A 19,298-nucleotide genomic window follows, 5' to 3' on the forward strand; every position below is an offset into this window, starting at 1 on the left:
GTTATGTAGGTGCAGTTTTGTCCTAATGAAACAGTGAAATCGGTATGTTTAAATATAACATATAAATACATTTTGTGACGTAGTAGTTTGTACAGTAGCAAAAACACTGGAAGGGTTATAACAGAAACGGGCGAATCCAAGCGCCAAACCACAAAATAAATGAAGAACTGAAACCTGCCAAAACGATGCAAGAAATGAGAGGAATGGAAAAACACTGTTCACGGTACGGACAAAAACAGAGAAATAACAGATGCGGAAACCTCAAAAATGAACAAAACCTAGAAAGTAAACTCAGGACGCTGGGGGAAGTAGCTGTTTCTCTACAGTATAACAAGAGAATCTAAAACAAAAAAACCTTTCCAAAATAACCAACAAAACTGGACAGAGGAACAAACAGCGTAGGAAAACTTCAATGGGCATGAGATGGGGCAGAGAGCAGCGCAGGAGCGAAAACACTTAAACAAACAAAACATAATAATAATAATACATTGGATTTATAATGCACTTTCCATTATAGTAAATCCCGAAGTGCTTACAGAGTAAAACATAAATTAAAAGATAATAGTCAGAGAAAACAACAAAAAAATAATAATACTAATAAAATATAATACTTATTGACCATAGGTCCTCCTAAAAAGATATGTCTTTAGTCCCTTTTTAAAAGAATCAGTTGTCTGAGGCTTCCTCAGATGGTCAGGCAGGGCATTCCAAAGGCGTGGAGCTGCAGAACAGAAGGCACGGTCACCCATGGTACAAAGTTTTGTTCTGGTTGGAAGAAGACGGTGGAGATGCACAGAACGAAGGGCTCGTAAATGTGTCTGTGGTACTAGCAGTTCTTTTAAATAAGAGGGAGCCTGGCCATGAACACATTTGTGTGTAAGAAGGAGAACCTTGTATCCAATCCTCTTAGTCACAGGGAGCCAGTGAAGAGACTGAAGAACAGGTGTAATGTGCTCATTTTTGCGTACCTTCATCAAGACCCTGGCTGCACTGTTTTGAACATACTGTAATCTCTGAATACTCTTACTAGGAAGCCCCAAGAGAAGAGCATTACAGTAGTCCAATCTTGAGGACACAAAAGCATGGACCAGTCTTTCAGCATCAGACATACTGAGGATAGGACGCACCTTGGCAATATTTCTGAGATGGTAATAGGCAGTCTTACAAATATGTTTAATATGACTATCAAAAGTGAGCTGTGAATCCAGTTTAACACCCAGGTTGTTGACTGTAGAGGATAAGGAAATGTCTTGTCCAAAGAGTGTAATTCTGGAAACATGGGATAGCCGGATCTGTTGTTGAGTTCCAACCATAATTACCTCAGTTTTTTCACTGTTTAGCTGAAGAAAATTATGAGCCAACCACACTTTTATTTCCTCCAAGCAGCCATGAAGTTTAGTGAGAGGGGTCGCTGACTGAGAAGTTGATGACATTAATGATGGTGAAGAGCCAACTTTCAGGTAAAGTTGTAGGTCATCAGCATAACAATGAAAAGATATTCCATAGCGTCTGATAACATTGCCCAGTGGTAATAAATACAGAATAAAAAGGATAGGGCCAAGGACCAATCCCTGAGGAACTCCACAGGTCACTAAGTGAGTCTGAGATCTGGCTTTCCCAAGCTCAACAAATTCTGTTCTGTCCATTAGATATGATTTAAACCAGTCCAATGCTGTGTCTTTGATGCCAATGATGCAGCAGAGCCTGTTCAGAAGTATGCCATGGTCAACAGGTCAAATGCTGCAGACAGATCCAGGAGGACAAGTAGTGAAGGGGAGCCAGTATCTGCTGCCATTAATAGGTCATTTGTAACTCTGATCAGGGCAGTTTCAGTGCTGTGGGCAGAGCGGAAACCTGATTGGAACTTCTCAAAAAGATCATTTTGCCTGAGATGATCCAGAAGACCTGAAGGTCAGAAACATCTTCTGACCTTCCAAGATTCTGTTAAATAACCCAGTCAAAAACTCCACTGCTGTCTCTCCCAAACATTTCCAAACATCATCCGGTCCAACTGCCTTACCACACTTCATTCTCTGAATTGCAGCCCTTACTTCCTCCTTGCTCACCTGAGGCACTTCCTGATTCATAACCTCTACCTCTTCTAACCTTCTTTCCCTTTCATTCTCTTGATTCATCAGTTCCTCAAAATACTCCTTCCACCTTCCCAAGACACTCTCCTCACCAGACAACACATTTCCATCTTTATCCTTTATCATCCTAACCTGCTGCACATCCTGCCCATCATGGTTTCTCGGTCTGGCCAATCTGTACAGATCCTTTTCCCCTTCCTTAGTGTCCAACTTCTCATACAGCTTGCTATATACCTTCTCTTTAGCTTCTGCCACTGCTCTCTTTGCCTTATGACACATCTCCTTGTACCTCTATCTACTTTCTTCATCTCGCTGAAAATACCAATTCTTTTTAGCCAACCGCTTTCCTCTCAAACTTTCCTGAACTTCCTCATTCCACCACCACGACTCCTTGTCTATCTTCCTCTGTCCTGAGGTCACACCAAGTACCTTCCTAGCCACATCCCTAACTGCATTTGAAGTCTCATCCCAGGTATCCAGAACACCACCACCATTATTCTAACTCTAACCTCCACCTTCCTGCTCTGCCTTCTCTCCTTCATCTTCAGAACCCTCTTCCCCCCTCTCCTCCTCCTCCTTGTCCCAACAGTAGTCCAATTTCCACTAATGCCCTGTTGGACAACAGCACCAGTGGCGGTCGTTGTTAACCCGGGCCTCGACCGATCCGGTATGGAATTTCTGTTTTTGATCCGCATCATTTGATTTGGTGCAGTTTTTACACCGGATGCCCTTCCTGACGCAACCCTCCCTATTTATCTGGGCTTGGGACCGGCACTAAAATACACTGGTGTGTGCACCCTAGTCTGCAACTGGGAGAATTCCCTAATATTCTTAAACCAGGAGTAGTTGAGAACAGGAGGGTTTGCATCACTGCTGCAGGTCGGAGTCACTGAACCTCCCTCCACTCTCTCTCCAGAGGGAACCACTCTCTTCTTTCATCAGAACTGCAGGGAGAGGCCAATATACATTTGTCCAATCATGTGTGATTTACGTTATGTTCATCCAATCATATGCTTTATTCACCTCATGTTCACCTCGTGAACACCTTGGGTGCTTATGAACTAAAGTATAAGAGATGAGAGTTCGGAGGGGGGGATTAGCTCTTTGTAGCAGACACCTTGTGCATATGTAACAGGGGTCTATGGAATTAATCCATACTTGCTTAATAAATCCATGCTTGCTTAATAAATTCATTTTACTCTATTATCTTACCCAACTGCTTCTGACTTTTATTGTGCTCACCATTTAAGGGTTACAGAATTTCAACAATAGGATGAATCAACCAAGATCCAAACACACTGAAGTGAGAACTTCACACCCGAGGATGGTAACGAGGAGGATCAGGAACCATGATGGGACAATAACCCTCTGCATGGCGTCTACCACCAGCCAATAGTGGAATTCAGTGTGGTCAAAAAAACAGTCCAGGTCAAACCACAAAAACACAATCCAAGCAAAACCAGCCAGAGTCAAAATTACTGTAAGAAATAATCAGTGATGTTGAAAAGTGAGTTACTTTAATTTTTGAAAGTTCAAATTATAGAAATCACAAGTCACACTGCAAATAAAATATTAAAAAATATATAGAAATGCTTCTTATACTTTATATGTAGACAAAACACCAGACATGTGAACAAGTCACTAAGTTGCAAGTAACAAGTAAGTCTCAAGTCTTCACAATCAAGTCTCGAGTCAAGTCCCAAGTCAATACAATCAAGTCTCGAGTCAAGTCCCAAGTCAATACAATCAAGTCTCAAGTCAAGTCCCAAGTCACCAGATGTAATTTCAATATTTAACACAATTGATGCAGCTGATTAGTAGTATATTAAGTTAGTCAGACTAACTAACGTTAGGCGTTTGAGTGTTTCGGTTCGCTTGACTGAAATGTCGTCGCAATTGTCGTCGTCGTCACTCCTCCCCCCCCCCCCCCCCCCCGTGACTTTCATTCGTTCATTCGTCCGTCGTCGTCCCCGCTTTCGTATTATCGTTGGTGCGGACCGCTGACACAAGTCAAGTTGCTCATGTGGACCCTTGTAAAAGTTAATTTTCGACCCCTGAGTTATCACATCCCAGCTAGCTAGCTAACCGTTATAGCATTATGTTAAATATACATAGCAGAGACTTACTTTTGTTTGTGCAGCCTCAAATGTCGAACAAAGTTTGAAGTGGTTGCATCTCCATCTCTTATCCTGACTCCACATGTCTTGCATGTCGCAGTTCTTATTTTATTCACAACAGCATAATCTTTATAATTGAACAGGATCATTTTTGGGAGCATGTTGCTTGTCATCTCCGCACAAATTCAACGCTGCTGCCCCCCTCCCCCCCTCCCCCCTCTCCCCTCTCCCCTCTCCCCCGATTGGTTACGGATAAACTGAGCTGAGCAGTTCACATTTTACAGCACCATTTAATACAAAATGATCCAGTTATGTGATTCTATATTACTTATTTATTATGTTAAAATGAGGTTTTCAAGTATTTTCAAGTCTTAAAGCTCAAGTCCGATTCCAAGTCCAAGTCAGTAAAGGTAAAGTCTAAGTCAAGTCGCAAGTCTTCAGTGATGTTGTCGAGTCAAGTCACAAGTCATCAGTTTAATGACTCGAGTCAGACTCGAGTCCAAGTCATGTGACTCGAGTCCACACGTCTGCAAAACACTAACTACTGAATTACTACTTAGCACTAAAAATTAATATACATTATGCACACTATATTTTCATACTTGTATTATCTTAGCAATCGGTACTATGACAGTGTTCTTTACAATAGCCCAAACCAACCAAGATCAGAGTTTACTACAAGACCAGACGAATGCCATTACACTGTGTACTGATTACACATTATGGTTACAACAAACTAACAGAATGTCCAGACATAACTAACATATTGTGGATACATATGTAACATCTAACAACTAAGCACAATTCAAGCATGTTCAGTGCATGAACACTAGTCCAGTACTAACACTGGTATCAGCCTCATGTGTTCAGAGAGGAACAACCAAATCCCTTTTACGGTACTAAAGTGGTCCAACGTCACCAGACTCCCTCCTGTCTGGCTGAACGGTGATTGTTGAAAAACTGAAATTCAACGTTTCTGCATGTTCTGCTGCTGCATGTTCTGCTGTTAGAGACCAGAGCTCTGAGCTCATGGTGAGGGTGTTACGCTGCTTATGTGTGGGGTTTGGGTTTGTAGATCTGACACAGTTCATCAGCTCCTTCAGACCTGTGGAACACACAGAGAGGATTGTGTCACTAGCAGAGTGGAACAAATTTGGGTGTCATTTCTTTGGTAAATGTAATCAGCTGCAGCATTGTAAACATTTAAAATTCTAGTAGGTGTAATGACATGATATGCTCACTGGGTGGCAGCAGTGTGACTGCCAAAGTTCATCTAACCACATACTGAAGCACCAATACGTCTGGAGGACAGAGACACTTCCTGTGTGGGAGTGCAGGTGAAATAAACGATGGTGTAAACGTCATCCTGGTCGTCTAGGAAGGCCACCTGCATGAGGTTTGAGGTCAGGGTCAGATCTGAGATGTCAGATATGTATCATGCAGAGACAGAAATACTCAGGACAGAATGGAACATGAGATTTCAGATGTTCTCTGTGTGTAGTGATGTAAAGCCTACCACTGTAAAACCTGCCACTGTAAAACCTGCCACTGTAAAGTCTGCCACTGTAAAGTCTGCAACTGCCTGTACAGCCCAGTAGAACCTCAGACCCAGTAAATAAACCATTTGGGTCATTATGAAGCCTCACGTCTGTCCTGAGTTTCTCAACATAACTCACGTTCACACTATTCTCCTTGTAGTATCGCGATTGTGTAAATAGTCATATTGGTGGGGAACAGTGTTAATTTCGTTGACGAATAATTTTCGTCATAGTTTTCGTCAACGAACCTTTTTTCATGACGAAAACGAGACGATAACTAAATTAAAACTATACGAAGGGATAAAAACGATGACGAAATTAAAGGACATTTTCGTCAACGAATAAAAACGAGACGAAAATATTGGCCAGCGACGACATTCAATCAGACCTGATTTATTTTTGTGAAAGGTAGGGATAAGTTAAGAAGAGATCCAACCGTAACTACTTTAGCGTACACGGAGAGGCGGGACAAACCGGGTAACCATCCAATCAGAACTAACGTCTTCACATCGCGCAGAACCCGTTAGGACAAAACTAGCCCGTGAACTGTGGTCACTCATGAAATTAAACTCGACGTTAACTCGACAATGTCAGCAGGGAGATAGATGAGCGGCGATATATGGACACATTTCTCCTTTGACTTTGAGAAAAACAAGATGCTGTGTAAACCATGAGGAATGATGATGTCGGGACAAATACGACAAATGAAACGACATCTGCGGGCTATGGCATTGTTTTACGGCGCACAGTTTTATATAGAATCTAATATGCATTGTTCATAAACTCCATATGTTTTCAGGTAGAGCGGACCTACTGGTCATCAATGTTTTGTTATTGTTATGCTCAATAACTATAAGTTCAGGTCAATAGAGTTGTTTGGAAATTTGTTTTTGTATATATTGCACATACAAAAAATAATATTCTGTAACTGGTTAATAAATGTTTCATTTTGTGCAAGTGTATATAATGACTACTACACCATTTATATTTTAGTCAACTAAATTATTTTGATATTATTCGACTAAATTCTAATGATAATTAGTCGACTAAAACTAGACTAAGACTAAAAACAAATCAATGACTAAATTATGACTAAAACTAAATTACATTTTAGTCAAAAGACTAAGACTAAAACTAAATAAAAAATTTCTGTCAAAATTAACACTGGTGGGGAACCAGTAGGGGGACCTAGAGCCAAACTGTTACGAGTGTTCAAGGGTAGAGAAGAGTTAGTTGAACCTAGCGTTAGTTTAGTCACGTAGGTGGGAGAAACGTAGCATACGTTATCTCTGTGAGTTCTAGTACGTGTTAAATAAAAGACAAAACAAAGGTATCATTGGTCAGTGTTTTCAGTACTCTGATATTATGGATATCCCACATGGTGACGAGGAAACCGGCATTTTGTTGAGCTTGGGACAATGATTCAGCCTTTAAAAAAATTTTTTTTGGGACAGTACAAGGCTTTTGTTTCGGAAGACAACAAAATATGGCAGCAATGGTAGGAACACTTACTCCTTTTGACAATGGAAAACAGTCATGGGAAGAGTATTGTGAAGTGTTGTCACCTTTTTTTGAGGCAAACGAGATTACGGATTCTGCTAAGAAACGTGCTATTCTTCTTAGCTCGGTGGGAAGTCAAGCCTACAGCCTCATGAGAAGCTTGCTAAGCCCTATCAAGCCAGGGGAGAAAAGCTATGATGAGCTGGTGGAACTGTTGAATGCACATTACAACCCCAAGCCCAGTGAGATCGTGCAGCTGTTCAAATTCAATTCTAGGAATAGGAAACCAAACGAGACTGTGTCTGAATTCGTGGCTGTACTTCGTAAACTAGCATGACACTGCAATTATGGTGATAAGCTAGCGGAGATGTTAAGGAACAGGCTTGTTTGCGGTATTGCAGATGATCGCATGCAACGTAGGTTGTTAGCAGAGACAGAGCTAACCTATGACAAAGCCCTTAAGCTCGCTCAAGCAATAGAGACAGCTTCTAAAGATATTCAGAATATTCAGGGACAGAACAAGTCTCACACTGCCATGGCGGTCAACCAGCAGATGGGGGTGTACAAGAACTTTGCAGGACCAAAAACACGAGAGGGCGGTCGTCCAAGTACAGGTTGCTACCGATGTGGAGGTGAACACGTGGCAACGGAGTGCCGTATTGCAAAAGAAAAGTGCCACAAATGTAAAAATTGGGACACAAAATGTGCAGAGCGAGGTTCCCGGTCGATCATGCTAAACCTGAAGGGGGTGGAAAAAAAATTATACAAAAAGGGAAAACAAACAGTCAGCTCACCAAATTCAGAAAGTGAAAGTGAAGAGATATTCACAATGCACAACCTAACAGAGACAAACATTCCCAAAGTAGAGCCCATCAAGCTTCAGCTCAAAGTTAATGACTTCGATGTCATCTTTGAAGTAGACACTGGGTGTAGCGTAACCATTTTGACACAGGCAGAATATTTAAAACTAGAAGACAAGGGACAAATTTCAGAGTTAAGCAAATGTTCAGTAAACCTCAAAACATACACAGGACAAAGAGTAGAGACCTTAGGTGTAGCAAAGGTCAATGTTGTGTACAAGGACATTGTCAAACAGCTACCTGTAGTAGTAGTGGCAGGCAGAGGTCCAAATTGATTAGGGCGTGGCTGGATCCAAGAACTGGCTGTGGACTGGTGTGCTGTAAACCAGATTGCTGGGACTACACAGACATTGCAGGAGGTACTTGCACAGCATGGCACGGTGTTCAAGGAAGGTTTAGGAACATGGAATGGCCCTCCCTCAAAGATACATGTTGACAAAGAAGCCGTTCCGAGGTTTTTCAAACCAAGACCAGTCCCTTTTGCAATGAAGCAGAAAGTAGAGGCAGAGTTAGATAGGCTAGTAGAGGAGAACATTCTAGAACCAGTGAAATTTGCAGAATGGGCAGCGCCTATCGTGCCAGTTTTGAAACCAGACAATTCTGTGAGAATCTGCGGTGACTACAAACTAACTGTCAACAGTATCCAAGTTAGAGCATTATCCAATCCCAAGAATAGAGGATCTCTTTGAAAAGTTGGCAGGTGGGGAAAAGTTCACTAAGTTAGATTTAAGTCATGCCTATCAACAAGTTACTCTAGATGAAGCGTCAAAGCCCTTTGTCACTATCAGCACACATAAGGGTCTGTTTGCAATGAATAGACTTCCTTTTGGAGTTTCTTCCAGTCCAGCTATCTTTCAAAGTATCATGGAGGGTTTACTGCAGGGAGTTCCCAATGTAGCCGTGTATCTGGATTACATATTACTGACGGGCAGAAATGACCAGGAGCATCTAACAACCTTAAGTGAGGTTCTAAAAAGGTTGGAAGATGCAGGCTTGCGGCTGAAACGAAGCAAATGCTCATTCATGGGCAAAGAAGCAGAGTTCTTGGGACACAAAGTGGATTCTACAGGTCTGCATCCACTGAAAAACAAGGTCAGTGCTATTCAGAAGGCACCTGCACCAACAAATGTGACAGAGCTTAAGGCATATCTTGGATTGTTGAATTATTATAACAGGTTCTTGCCAAACCTGTCAACATTGTTAGCTCCTATACACCAGCTGCTAAAAAGAAATACCAAATGGCACTGGGGAAAAGAGCAGGAGGCTGCTTTTGAGAACTCTAAGAAGCGTATCCAGTCATCTGGGGTGTTAGTGCATTATGACAGTCAGAAGGACCTCATTCTGTCATGTGATGCATCCCCCTATGGGGACGGGGCTGTATTATCACACCAGATGCACATCAGATCAGATTAGTTTTATGTCAAGAACGTTAACACCCGCAGAGCGAAATTATTCACAATTATTATTATTATTCAGTTGGACAAAGAAGGACTGGCTGTGATGTTTGGAGTGCAACGCTTTCACAAGTATTTGTATGGTAGGAAGTTCACCATATGCACAGATCACAAACCTCTTTTGTCCCTTTTCAATGAAAGGAAAGCAGTTCCTCAAATGGTATCACCAAGGATACAAAGGTGGTCAGTAGCACTGCGAGCTTACGAGTATGCTGATGTTGGAGGAAATAGCACTTGTGGATGACAATGATGTGCGCAAATCGACAACTAGAGATCCTGTTTTGGCCAGAGTGAGAGAATACATCATGAGAGGTTGGCCACAGCAAATGTTGAATTCTGAGTTCATTCCGTTTGCGTTGAGAAAGGAGGAACTGAGTGTCCACGACGGTTGTATCCTGAGGGGTGCTCGTGTGGTTGTGCCAAAAAAGGTACGCCAAGATCTCCTAGACCAACTGCACCAATGCCATCCCGGAGTTACCCGTATGAAGACCCTAGCGAGAAGTTATTTCTGGTGGCCAAAGCTTGACGAGCACATTGAAGCTACGGTGAAAAGTTGTTTAATGTGTCAGGAAATGCAAAAATGTCCAGCTGTAGCTCCTCTTCACCCATGGGAATGGCCTGATAAGCCATGGAGACGGTTACACATTGACTATGCGGGACCACTTATGGGACAAATGTTTCTCGTGGTCATTGACACTCATTCCAAATGGTTAGATGTCTATCCTGTGCATGCAGCTACTTCATCTGTCACCATTGCATGTCTGCGCAAAAGTTTTAGCAACCAGGGACTCCCAGAAATGATAGTTTCAGATAATGGTGCTTGCTTTATGAGTGCAGAGTTTAGGGAATTCATGACAAAGAACGAAATTAAACATGTAACTTCTGCACCCTTCAATGCATCCTCAAATGGTCTGGCAGAAAGAGCAGTGCAGACATTTAAGAACATGATGAAAAAAGCTGGAGAAGGTAACATCTCTACAAAAGTGTCTCGTGTGTTGGTCAGTTACAGGATTACACCACAGTCTACAACAGGGAAGTCCCCGGCAGAGATGTTACAAGGGAGAAAACTAAGGTCAACACTAGACCTGGTACATCCAGACTTAAAGAGGAGAGTGGTTCGTAAGCAGGATAAGCAGAAAGAAAGCCATGACTAGCAATGTCAAGGTCGGGAATTCAAAGAAGGAGTTGTGGTAATGACAAGGAATTTCAGTCATGGTCCTAAATGGATTCCAGGAGTCATTGTAGAAGTAACTGGTCTGGTATCCTACAAAATCAGACTGGGTGATGGCAAAATTGTGCAAACACATGTGGATCAGGTATTGGCTAGACATGAGAACAGTCAGAGGTCAGAGAGATAGAGATTGGATTGATGTGTTTCAAATTCACCATCACTGGACACAGACTGAACTGAAACCATTAAAGTCTCAAAAGAGGAACAGACAAAGGACTTTGTCGTGGACTCTGGGATTGTACATCAGGAAGGGCCATCCGTGAGTGGTCGCAATAGTTCTGACAACTTCCTGGGCGGTGAAACGACTTTGCGGCGGTCTCAAAGGACTGTGAGAAAACCTACTCACTTTCAGGACTATGAGCTATAAAATAAATACTGTTAAGTAAAAGGACGAAAGAAAGAAATATTACAACAAATGTTTTTTTTTGTTTGTTTTGGTTTTCCAATAGGTTAAATCTTAAAGAGGAAGGAAATATGTAGTATCGCGATTGTGTAAATAGTCATATTGGTGGGGAACCAGTAGGGGGCCCTAGAGCCAAACTGTTACGAGTGTTCAAGGGTAGAGAAGAGTTAGTTGAACCTAGCGTTAGTTCAGTCACGTAGGTGGGAGAAATGTAGCATACGTTATCTCTGTGAGTTCTAGTACATGTTAAATAAAAGACAACACAAAGGTATCGTTGGTCAGTGTTTTCAGTACTCTGATATTACGGATATCACACTCCTCACGTCTGCTCCTGGGAGCTGCATCTTGACTTCTGTAAGAACAACACAGAAACATCAGCAGAAACATCTGACCCACATAGTGAACCAGATTTTATTAATATGATAAATGTTATAAAGAAACCCCAGAGGGATAAATGTGTCTTGCACTTCTTGCCTCATCCACAGGAGGGCAGCAACGAGTACCAGAAACAAACCCACAGTGACTCCAGCAGCAGTATACATCACAATTGTGTTATCTGCAACAGTGAGAAGACTTTACACACAAGTGTAAGACTTTACACACAGATGCAATCAGTCACAGAACTTGGTGAACTCAAATGCAACAGAACCAGAGAAGAGAGATCAAGACCACCTCAGTCTACATGCTGAGTGTCTCTAACCAGTGTAGGAACTCCGTCCAGCCCACACCGTACCTGATGTGAAGGGCCATTCTGTTGAATTGGATGATCCAAAGCGATTCTTCACCTCACAGTAGAAAGGTCCAACTGTACTTGCATTTAAACTTAAGCTGGTGCCATTTCCAAATGGTATGACATCACTTCCTGTCTTCCTGTACCAGGTGTAAGTGCTGTTGGGGTTGGAGTCACTGTAGCACAGCAGGGTGATCAAGTCCCCAGACACACGAACAGTAACAGACGGGACTCTGGGAGGGTCTGAAGAGCAGAGAAACTCAACACGTCACTGAACATATTACACTCCCAACACAAGAGGATCTCACACAGCAAACTGCACCTACATAACACGTCCAGCAGGGCGGCGGTGGAGTTGTGCTGTCCTAGCTGGTTGTGAGCGGTGCAGTAGTAGAGTCCACTGTGCTGGGAGCTGATGTTGGTGATGCTGTAGTTCTGGCCTGTTCCCAGCAGTGTGTCTGCAGCTGCTCTCTGCTTAAACCAGGAGTAGTTGAGAACAGGAGGGTTTGCATCACTGCTGCAGGTCAGAGTCACTGAACCTCCCTCCACTCTCTCTCCAGAGGGAACCACCACTGCGCTGGTGTTTCTAGGGGGATCTGAACACAAACACGGTGTTAACTTTAAAAATAAACACAACCTCTAAACCTCTAGGGGAATCTGTTTGGGAAATTAATATAGTTTTCCATGTTATTTTTATTAATGAGGTTCTTTAGTTAAAGCATACAAAAAACACCAGTAGTTGATCATTTTGTGTGGGTTGTGTATGGGTTGCGTGTGGATTGTGTGTGGGTTGTGTGTGTTGTAAACTGCACTCACACACTGCAGGAGAGGTGATGTTCTCATGTCCTTCAACAGCACAGCTGTATCTGTCTGCACATCTGTCTGCAGGTACAGAGCAGGAGACGGATGTGCAGTCAGACATTCTCTGTCCGTTCCTGAACCAGATGTAGGTGGGGTTGTTGGACAGAGCACAGGTGGAGCTACACATCAGATTCTTCACACCACGTCCGTCTGACACGGTAACCGTTAGACCTGTGAGTGATTTTATTAACAATTTTTAGATATTATTTCATAAAATATTTTCATGATGAACTAAAATGTTTTATGTTATAATTACCTGTGACAGACAGAGTGACTCCAGGTTCATCAGTGTATTTACCTGTAGGATCATCAGTGTAGAATCTGAACATATATGTGCGAGCGTCACTCTCTCTCAGGTGAGTGAGTGTCATACTACAGGTGTTCTGGGAGTTCTGCCTATACTGCACTCTCCCATAATACCCCTCTTCCTGTCTCACATCCACAGGTTCAGCACCAGACCAGTTAATGAACCAGAATGACTTTGTCACCTTCTTATTATTGGGGAAAGTGAAGTAACTGTGTAAATCCAGTGATGAGCCAATCAGAGCACAGATAGTTGAGACAGAATAAGTCACACTCCAGCAGTTCTGATCTGAATCTTTAGAAACACCTGAAACAGAGAAAGTAAATGAAAATAAAACCAGAAACACCAAGAATATTAAACCACAACTCTGACATCTGCACCACCCAGCAAAGTGTTTCTGAACATGTTTACTATAAATAACCAGAATCAGTTTAAAGTGGGCGTCTCACAGACAGCAGGAGAACGGAGCTCCTCATGTCCTCTTACAGCACAGGAGTAGCTGCCTGCATCATCACTACTGTCATACACACGCAGGTCACATGTGTTGTGGTTGGATACAGGCTGTCCATTCCTGAACCAGATGTAGGTGGGGTTGTTGGACAGAGGACAGGTGGAGCTACACATCAGGTTCTTTACACCACGTCCATCTGACACTGTAACCGTTAGACCTGTGAGTGATTTTATTAACAATGTTTAGGTATTATTTAATAAAACATTTTGATGATGAACTAAAATGTTTTATGTTATAATTACCTGTGACAGACAGAGTGACTCCAGGTACACCAGTGTATTTACCCATAGGATCATCAGTGTAGAATCTGAACTTATATGTGTGAGCGTCACTCTCTCTCAGGTGAGTGAGTGTCATACTACTGGTGTTCCAGGAGTTCTGTCTATACTGCACTCTCCCATAATACCCCTCTTCCTGTCTCACATCCACAGGCTCAGAACCAGGAGACCAGTTAATGAACCAGAATGACTTTGTGACCTTCTTATTATTAGGGAAAGTGAAGTAACTGTGTAAATCCAGTGATGAGCCAATCAGAGCACAGATAGTTGAGGCAGAATAAGTCACACTCCAGCAGTTCTGATCTGAATCTTTAGAAACACCTGAAACAGAGAAAGTAAAGGAAAATAAAACCAGAAACACCAAGAATATTAAACCACAACTCTGACATCAGCACCACCCAGCAAAGTGTCTCTGAACATGTTTACTATAAATAACCAGAATCAGTTTAAAGTGGGCGTCTCACAGACAGCAGGAGAACGGAGCTCCTCGTGTCCTCTTACAGCACAGGAGTAGCTGCCTGCATCATCACTACTGTCAGACACACGCAGGTCACATGTGTTGTGGTTGGATACAGGCTGTCCGTTCTTATACTAGATGTAGGTGGGGTTGTTGGACAGATCACAGGTGGAGCTACACATCAGGTTCTTTACACCAAGTCCATCTGACACTGTAACTGTTAGACCTGTGAGTGATTTTATTAACAATGTTTAGTATTATTTCATAAAACATTTTGATGATGAACTAAAATGTTTTATGTTATAATTACCTGTGACAGACAGAATGACTCCAGGTTCACCAGTGAATTTAACTGTAGGATCATCAGTGTAGAATCTGAACTTGTATGTGTGAGCATCACTCTCTCCCAGGTGAGTGAGTGTCATACTACAGGTGTTCTGGGACTTATTTCTATACTGCACTCTCCCATAATACCCCTCTTCCTGTCTCACATCCACAGGTTCAGTACCAGACCAGTTAATGTACCAGAATGACTCTGTCACTGTGAGTCCTGCAGGGTATTTGTAGAAGCAGGAGAGCTGAACAGATGATCCTTTGAGAACACACACACGTTCTTGAGTGTAAGTTACACCCCACATGTCTTCACCCAGCACACCTGGAACACACACAGTCTCAGTCAGCACAAAATTACAATTACGATGGCAACATTGAAACATGATTGAAAAAAATTGGTGTCTAATTGGTGATGAAACCAGAGACTCTTCTCATGTGTGTAACACATTCTCTGTGAATCTACAGGTGAAAATGAAGAATCTTGATACAGGGTATGGCTCTCTAAAATATGCATCTCCTGACCAAATAACATTGGTGTTCCCTCTTTTCACCTGACACTCTCATGTAATATGACTGGTCTAGATAACATCAGATTACACAAGAATACATAACTTGATTGGTTACAAAATACATCACCAGAACCAAACACAAAGTTGTGAGTTACGTACATATACATCCTGTACACCAGAATACAGTACAGGGTGACCCACTCTCTCCTTTCATCAGTACTGATTATATTATATTCACATTACATTACTGCATTCTTGTTTACTGTTTTAATATTGTATTTAATATTTTATATCAGTTCTCAATCATTGAACTGTGCACATCTATCACATTCTGGTTCAGAGCAGCCACTAACCAGGAACAAGAACAGACTGCACTGAACACTAAAGACACCAGAGAAGATTATAATAATTGTTAATTATAATAATAATAGGCCAGGAGAGCCGTTATGGTCTGGTAGCACCACGAGCCCCTCGCCGTCCAGAAGTCACATCACCTGTTCAGATCATTACTCTGCGGATCTGGACCAGTGTGAGGGGTTTGTGGTGCAGTGTGAAATATACTTTGCTTACCAGCCAGCGTTGCCAGATCCGGCTCAGGTGGCGTTTATGATCTCGCTGCTGACCTGAAGAGCGAGGTTCTGGTGGTCCACCTTGTATTCAACCTCCTCACCTCTCCTACAGAACTAAACTGGGTTTGTTGCAGAGTTTAAGGAGGTATTCAACCACCCTCGTCAGGGGTGAGTATGTGGCCAGTCGCTGCTGCTGCTTAAACAAGGGTCGTGTAGCACCACAGAGTGCACCATGGACTTTCACACTATGGTGGCGTGTACATGGTAGAATGACCCGGCCCTTATCATCGCATTTATTTATTATGGACTCAGAGCCGAACTTTCAGCTGAACTGTTGTGTAAGCAGGACACAAACGCGGTGCCCTGCCACGCCCACTTCCTACGCCGTGTAGTGAGACCACTCCGCTAGGTGAAGAAAACCCGTCCGCCCGTTCTATCATCTCCCCCGCAGAAGGAGAGGGGGAGTGGCCACGTAAGTGCAGAACCAGACATGCCGTGAGCTCCAGTGGTTCCTGGTGTTCCCAAATTATATCGGCATTTCTTCCAGTCACTTAGCACCCTGGTTAGGCCTCTCACAGACCTGCTCCATGGAGGAGCTCAACACCTCAGGTGGGGCGAAGAAGCCGAAAAAGCCTTTCAGGACCTGAAGGCAGCGTTTACTTCTGCCCCTATTTTGCAGCAGCCTAACCCTAACTACCCTTTCTTTGTTGAGGTATACCCTTTGTTTTGACGCCTCGGATGTTGGAGTAGGAAGTGTACTGTCCCAGTGGACGAAGAGGAGAGGAGGCCTACGGCCGGTGGCTCACACCAGCGGAGATAAATTATGGGGTAGGTGACGGGGAGCTGCTGTAAGAACTGACCATAAGAACCTGCGTAACACCAAGAGGCTGAACTCCAGGCAGGCTCGGTGATCACTATTCTCTTATAACTTATAGACCAGGTGAGAAGAATACGAGGGCGGACTCACTCTCTCGACAATACGATCGTCTCGCTACTTCCACCTACAAAGGGACAGTGCTCCCTTCTCAACGCTTCCTCGGACCGGTGGACTGGAGTCTGGACTGTGCAATGTGGCACGTAAACCCACATCCTCAATGTCCAGAGCAGCACAGAGCAAGCGGGAACAGCACAGTGAGCTGATATGCAGGGCACACGCAGGGCACCCTGGGACAGTATGGACTGCCCAGCTTCTAACGGCTTTTCAGCTGTTTTTTTTTTTTTTTTGAAAATGATTTTTTACTGTTTGTGAGCTGTGCTCCTTTGTTTTCTTATTAATTGTACTGTGCTGTGCGATGGAAACCACGGCACCATTTACCACGTCTGCTGCATCAGTCACCCCCAATAATGATGACTAATCTTTATTTGTGCATAATCCTTTTTTTATTTTATTTATTTCACCCTTGTTTAACCAGGTAAAAATCCCATTGAGCCACAATGGCTCTTCTTCCAGGGAGTCCTGGCTAAGAGTGGCAGGCAGCAAGTTAAACATTTAAAATAAAAAATACAAAGACACAGGACAGAACTGCAAGAGGACTGAAGACAAAAATCAAACTACAAAATCAAATAAAGAAATAAAATATAAATGAAACTAAAACATGCAACATACACTAAGGAAAAAGAAAACTAAAACAAGACAATTCTCATAAACACAACTGACAATACATTTAGAGAAATAGACTCCTTATTTATGCATGAAATTCAAAGTGCTTTACAAACTACATACAATTGATAAATGAACTAAAGCACCACCAACTCTGCCATTTATCAACGAAAGTGCCCTTTTGAAAAACTTCGGGGTTTTTTTTTTTTGTTTTATTATCATTTTACTGAGGTCGGTTTGAAATGATCTTTTGAAAACCTGAGCGATTAAAAACAATGCCCTGAAATGAGCCACCACCTCACACACCCGACCTCTCTCTTCCTTTAACATCAGATGCGCTGCAGCAGCAGTTCAGTTCAGCGAGTGGAAGGAAGCGTCTTCAGCACAGCACACACGCTCACAGATAGACTTCTTCTCCCGTCCCCACCAGCCAGGTCACATACACATCAAGTCAAATCGTACCGTTTGCCCTCTAAACCCAACGTGAAATCATTTTGTTGTGCAGTAAAATGTCTCATACAGCACCAAACTACTAAGCATTTTTAGCCGACTGGTCACCTGATAAACTAGTCGCTCTACCCAAATCAATGATAGATAATGTGAGGACGACCACATACAAATAATTAAGGTAGAGTTTGCAAATCTATGTGTTAAGCTGAACGTCTTCTGTTGTATAGGTTTTGTTAGGCAACATAAAATAACACATTCGTTTGTGAAAGAAGAAACGGGAAGTTCCCCATTACCTGTGAAAAATGCCCATCTGCATTCATGTAATGACAACACTCAGTAGCCTATAACTCCTTCTCCTAATGTATGGTCTTTTACTGTCTTAATTGTAGGCCTATATTGATTTACTAATTGCAAAATATATGCAACAAGGCCTGCAGACAGTGGAGGGTAAACAGAAGTTAACTGAATGACATGACTTAGTATAGTTAATACTGGATATGAATTTTAAATTTTATCAGTTCGCTGCGTGACTTTTCTCCATTGAAAACTCACATTTAGAGAATGTTACAAATAAAATGTCAAATTTCATTCAACATGTGCTTGTAATTTTTTTTGTAATGAAGTGTTCCACGTGCACTAAAAAGTGCCCTTCACCCCCCCCCCCCCCCCCCGAGCACTTGCCCCCCAAAATGTCTGTGCACGCCACTGATAAGGACACAGGACAGGACACAGAGAACATGCAGCTATTGACATTTAGAGCAAGAAATTCATCAGTGAACAGTCAGAACAGCACAGAAGATCATCAGTGCTCCTCTGTCCTCCCTCCAGGAAGCAGGCAGGTAAAATAATTACAGACTCCTCACCCCCTGGACACGACTGTGTTTAACTCCTCTCCTCCTGTATCCCTGAACACTGTAGACCAAAACTACCAGATACAGGAGCAGTTTCTCCCCTCAGACCCTCATCAAACATCTGCAGTCACTCACTGTATAATCAACACTCACTTCACTCCTGTACTAGAGTTCCTCACAGAACAAAATTCATTGTGTGTGTGTCAGCATATTTGGCCAATGAACCCTAATATGATTCGGTGTATTCTACTGTGTTTGTAGAAAATGTAATGTAAAAACTTACCTGTCAGTAACAGCAGGACTGAAATATTTCCTGATGTTCTGGGAGACATTGTGACCCCCCCCCCCCCACACACACACACAGCTGATACCTGAACAACCTCAACACTCACTCACTTAGTTTCATGTAAAATATCAAAGATTGAGCCACAGCTATAAAACACACATGTACATCCTATAACAGACCAACACACACGTACATCCTATAACAGACCAACACACACGTACATCCTATAACAGACTAACACACACATACATCCTATAACAGACTAACACACACGTACATCCTATAACAGACCAACACACACGTACATCCTATAACAGACTAACACACATGTTGTACTGCCTATAAGAGTCAAACAAGAGCTGTTCA

The 19,298-nt window shown here is 42.6% G+C and overlaps 1 protein-coding gene and 1 long non-coding RNA gene across 2 annotated transcripts; both read right to left on the reverse strand.

Annotated features, from left to right (window-relative positions):
* Positions 1-685: 685 nt before the first annotated feature.
* LOC143487656 (uncharacterized) lies at positions 686-18,978 on the reverse strand. Its single transcript, XM_076986710.1, has 9 exons — positions 18,930-18,978; positions 13,842-14,198; positions 13,538-13,756; positions 13,041-13,394; positions 12,740-12,955; positions 12,250-12,519; positions 12,147-12,166; positions 2,888-3,022; positions 686-721 (listed from the first exon to the last, which is right to left on the reverse strand). The coding sequence occupies exons 1-9, from the start codon at positions 18,976-18,978 to the stop codon at positions 686-688; spliced, it is 1,656 nt and encodes a 551-aa protein (XP_076842825.1).
* On the reverse strand, positions 4,785-12,109 carry LOC143487645 (uncharacterized). The gene is made up of 5 exons (XR_013124323.1): positions 11,927-12,109; positions 11,668-11,749; positions 11,488-11,545; positions 5,449-5,594; positions 4,785-5,312 (listed from the first exon to the last, which is right to left on the reverse strand). It is a non-coding gene; the product is annotated as an uncharacterized LOC143487645 (long non-coding RNA).
* Positions 18,979-19,298: the final 320 nt, after the last annotated feature.

Source organism: Brachyhypopomus gauderio, unplaced genomic scaffold (assembly GCF_052324685.1).
Source record: "Brachyhypopomus gauderio isolate BG-103 unplaced genomic scaffold, BGAUD_0.2 sc49, whole genome shotgun sequence".
Lineage (NCBI taxonomy): Eukaryota > Metazoa > Chordata > Actinopteri > Gymnotiformes > Hypopomidae > Brachyhypopomus > Brachyhypopomus gauderio.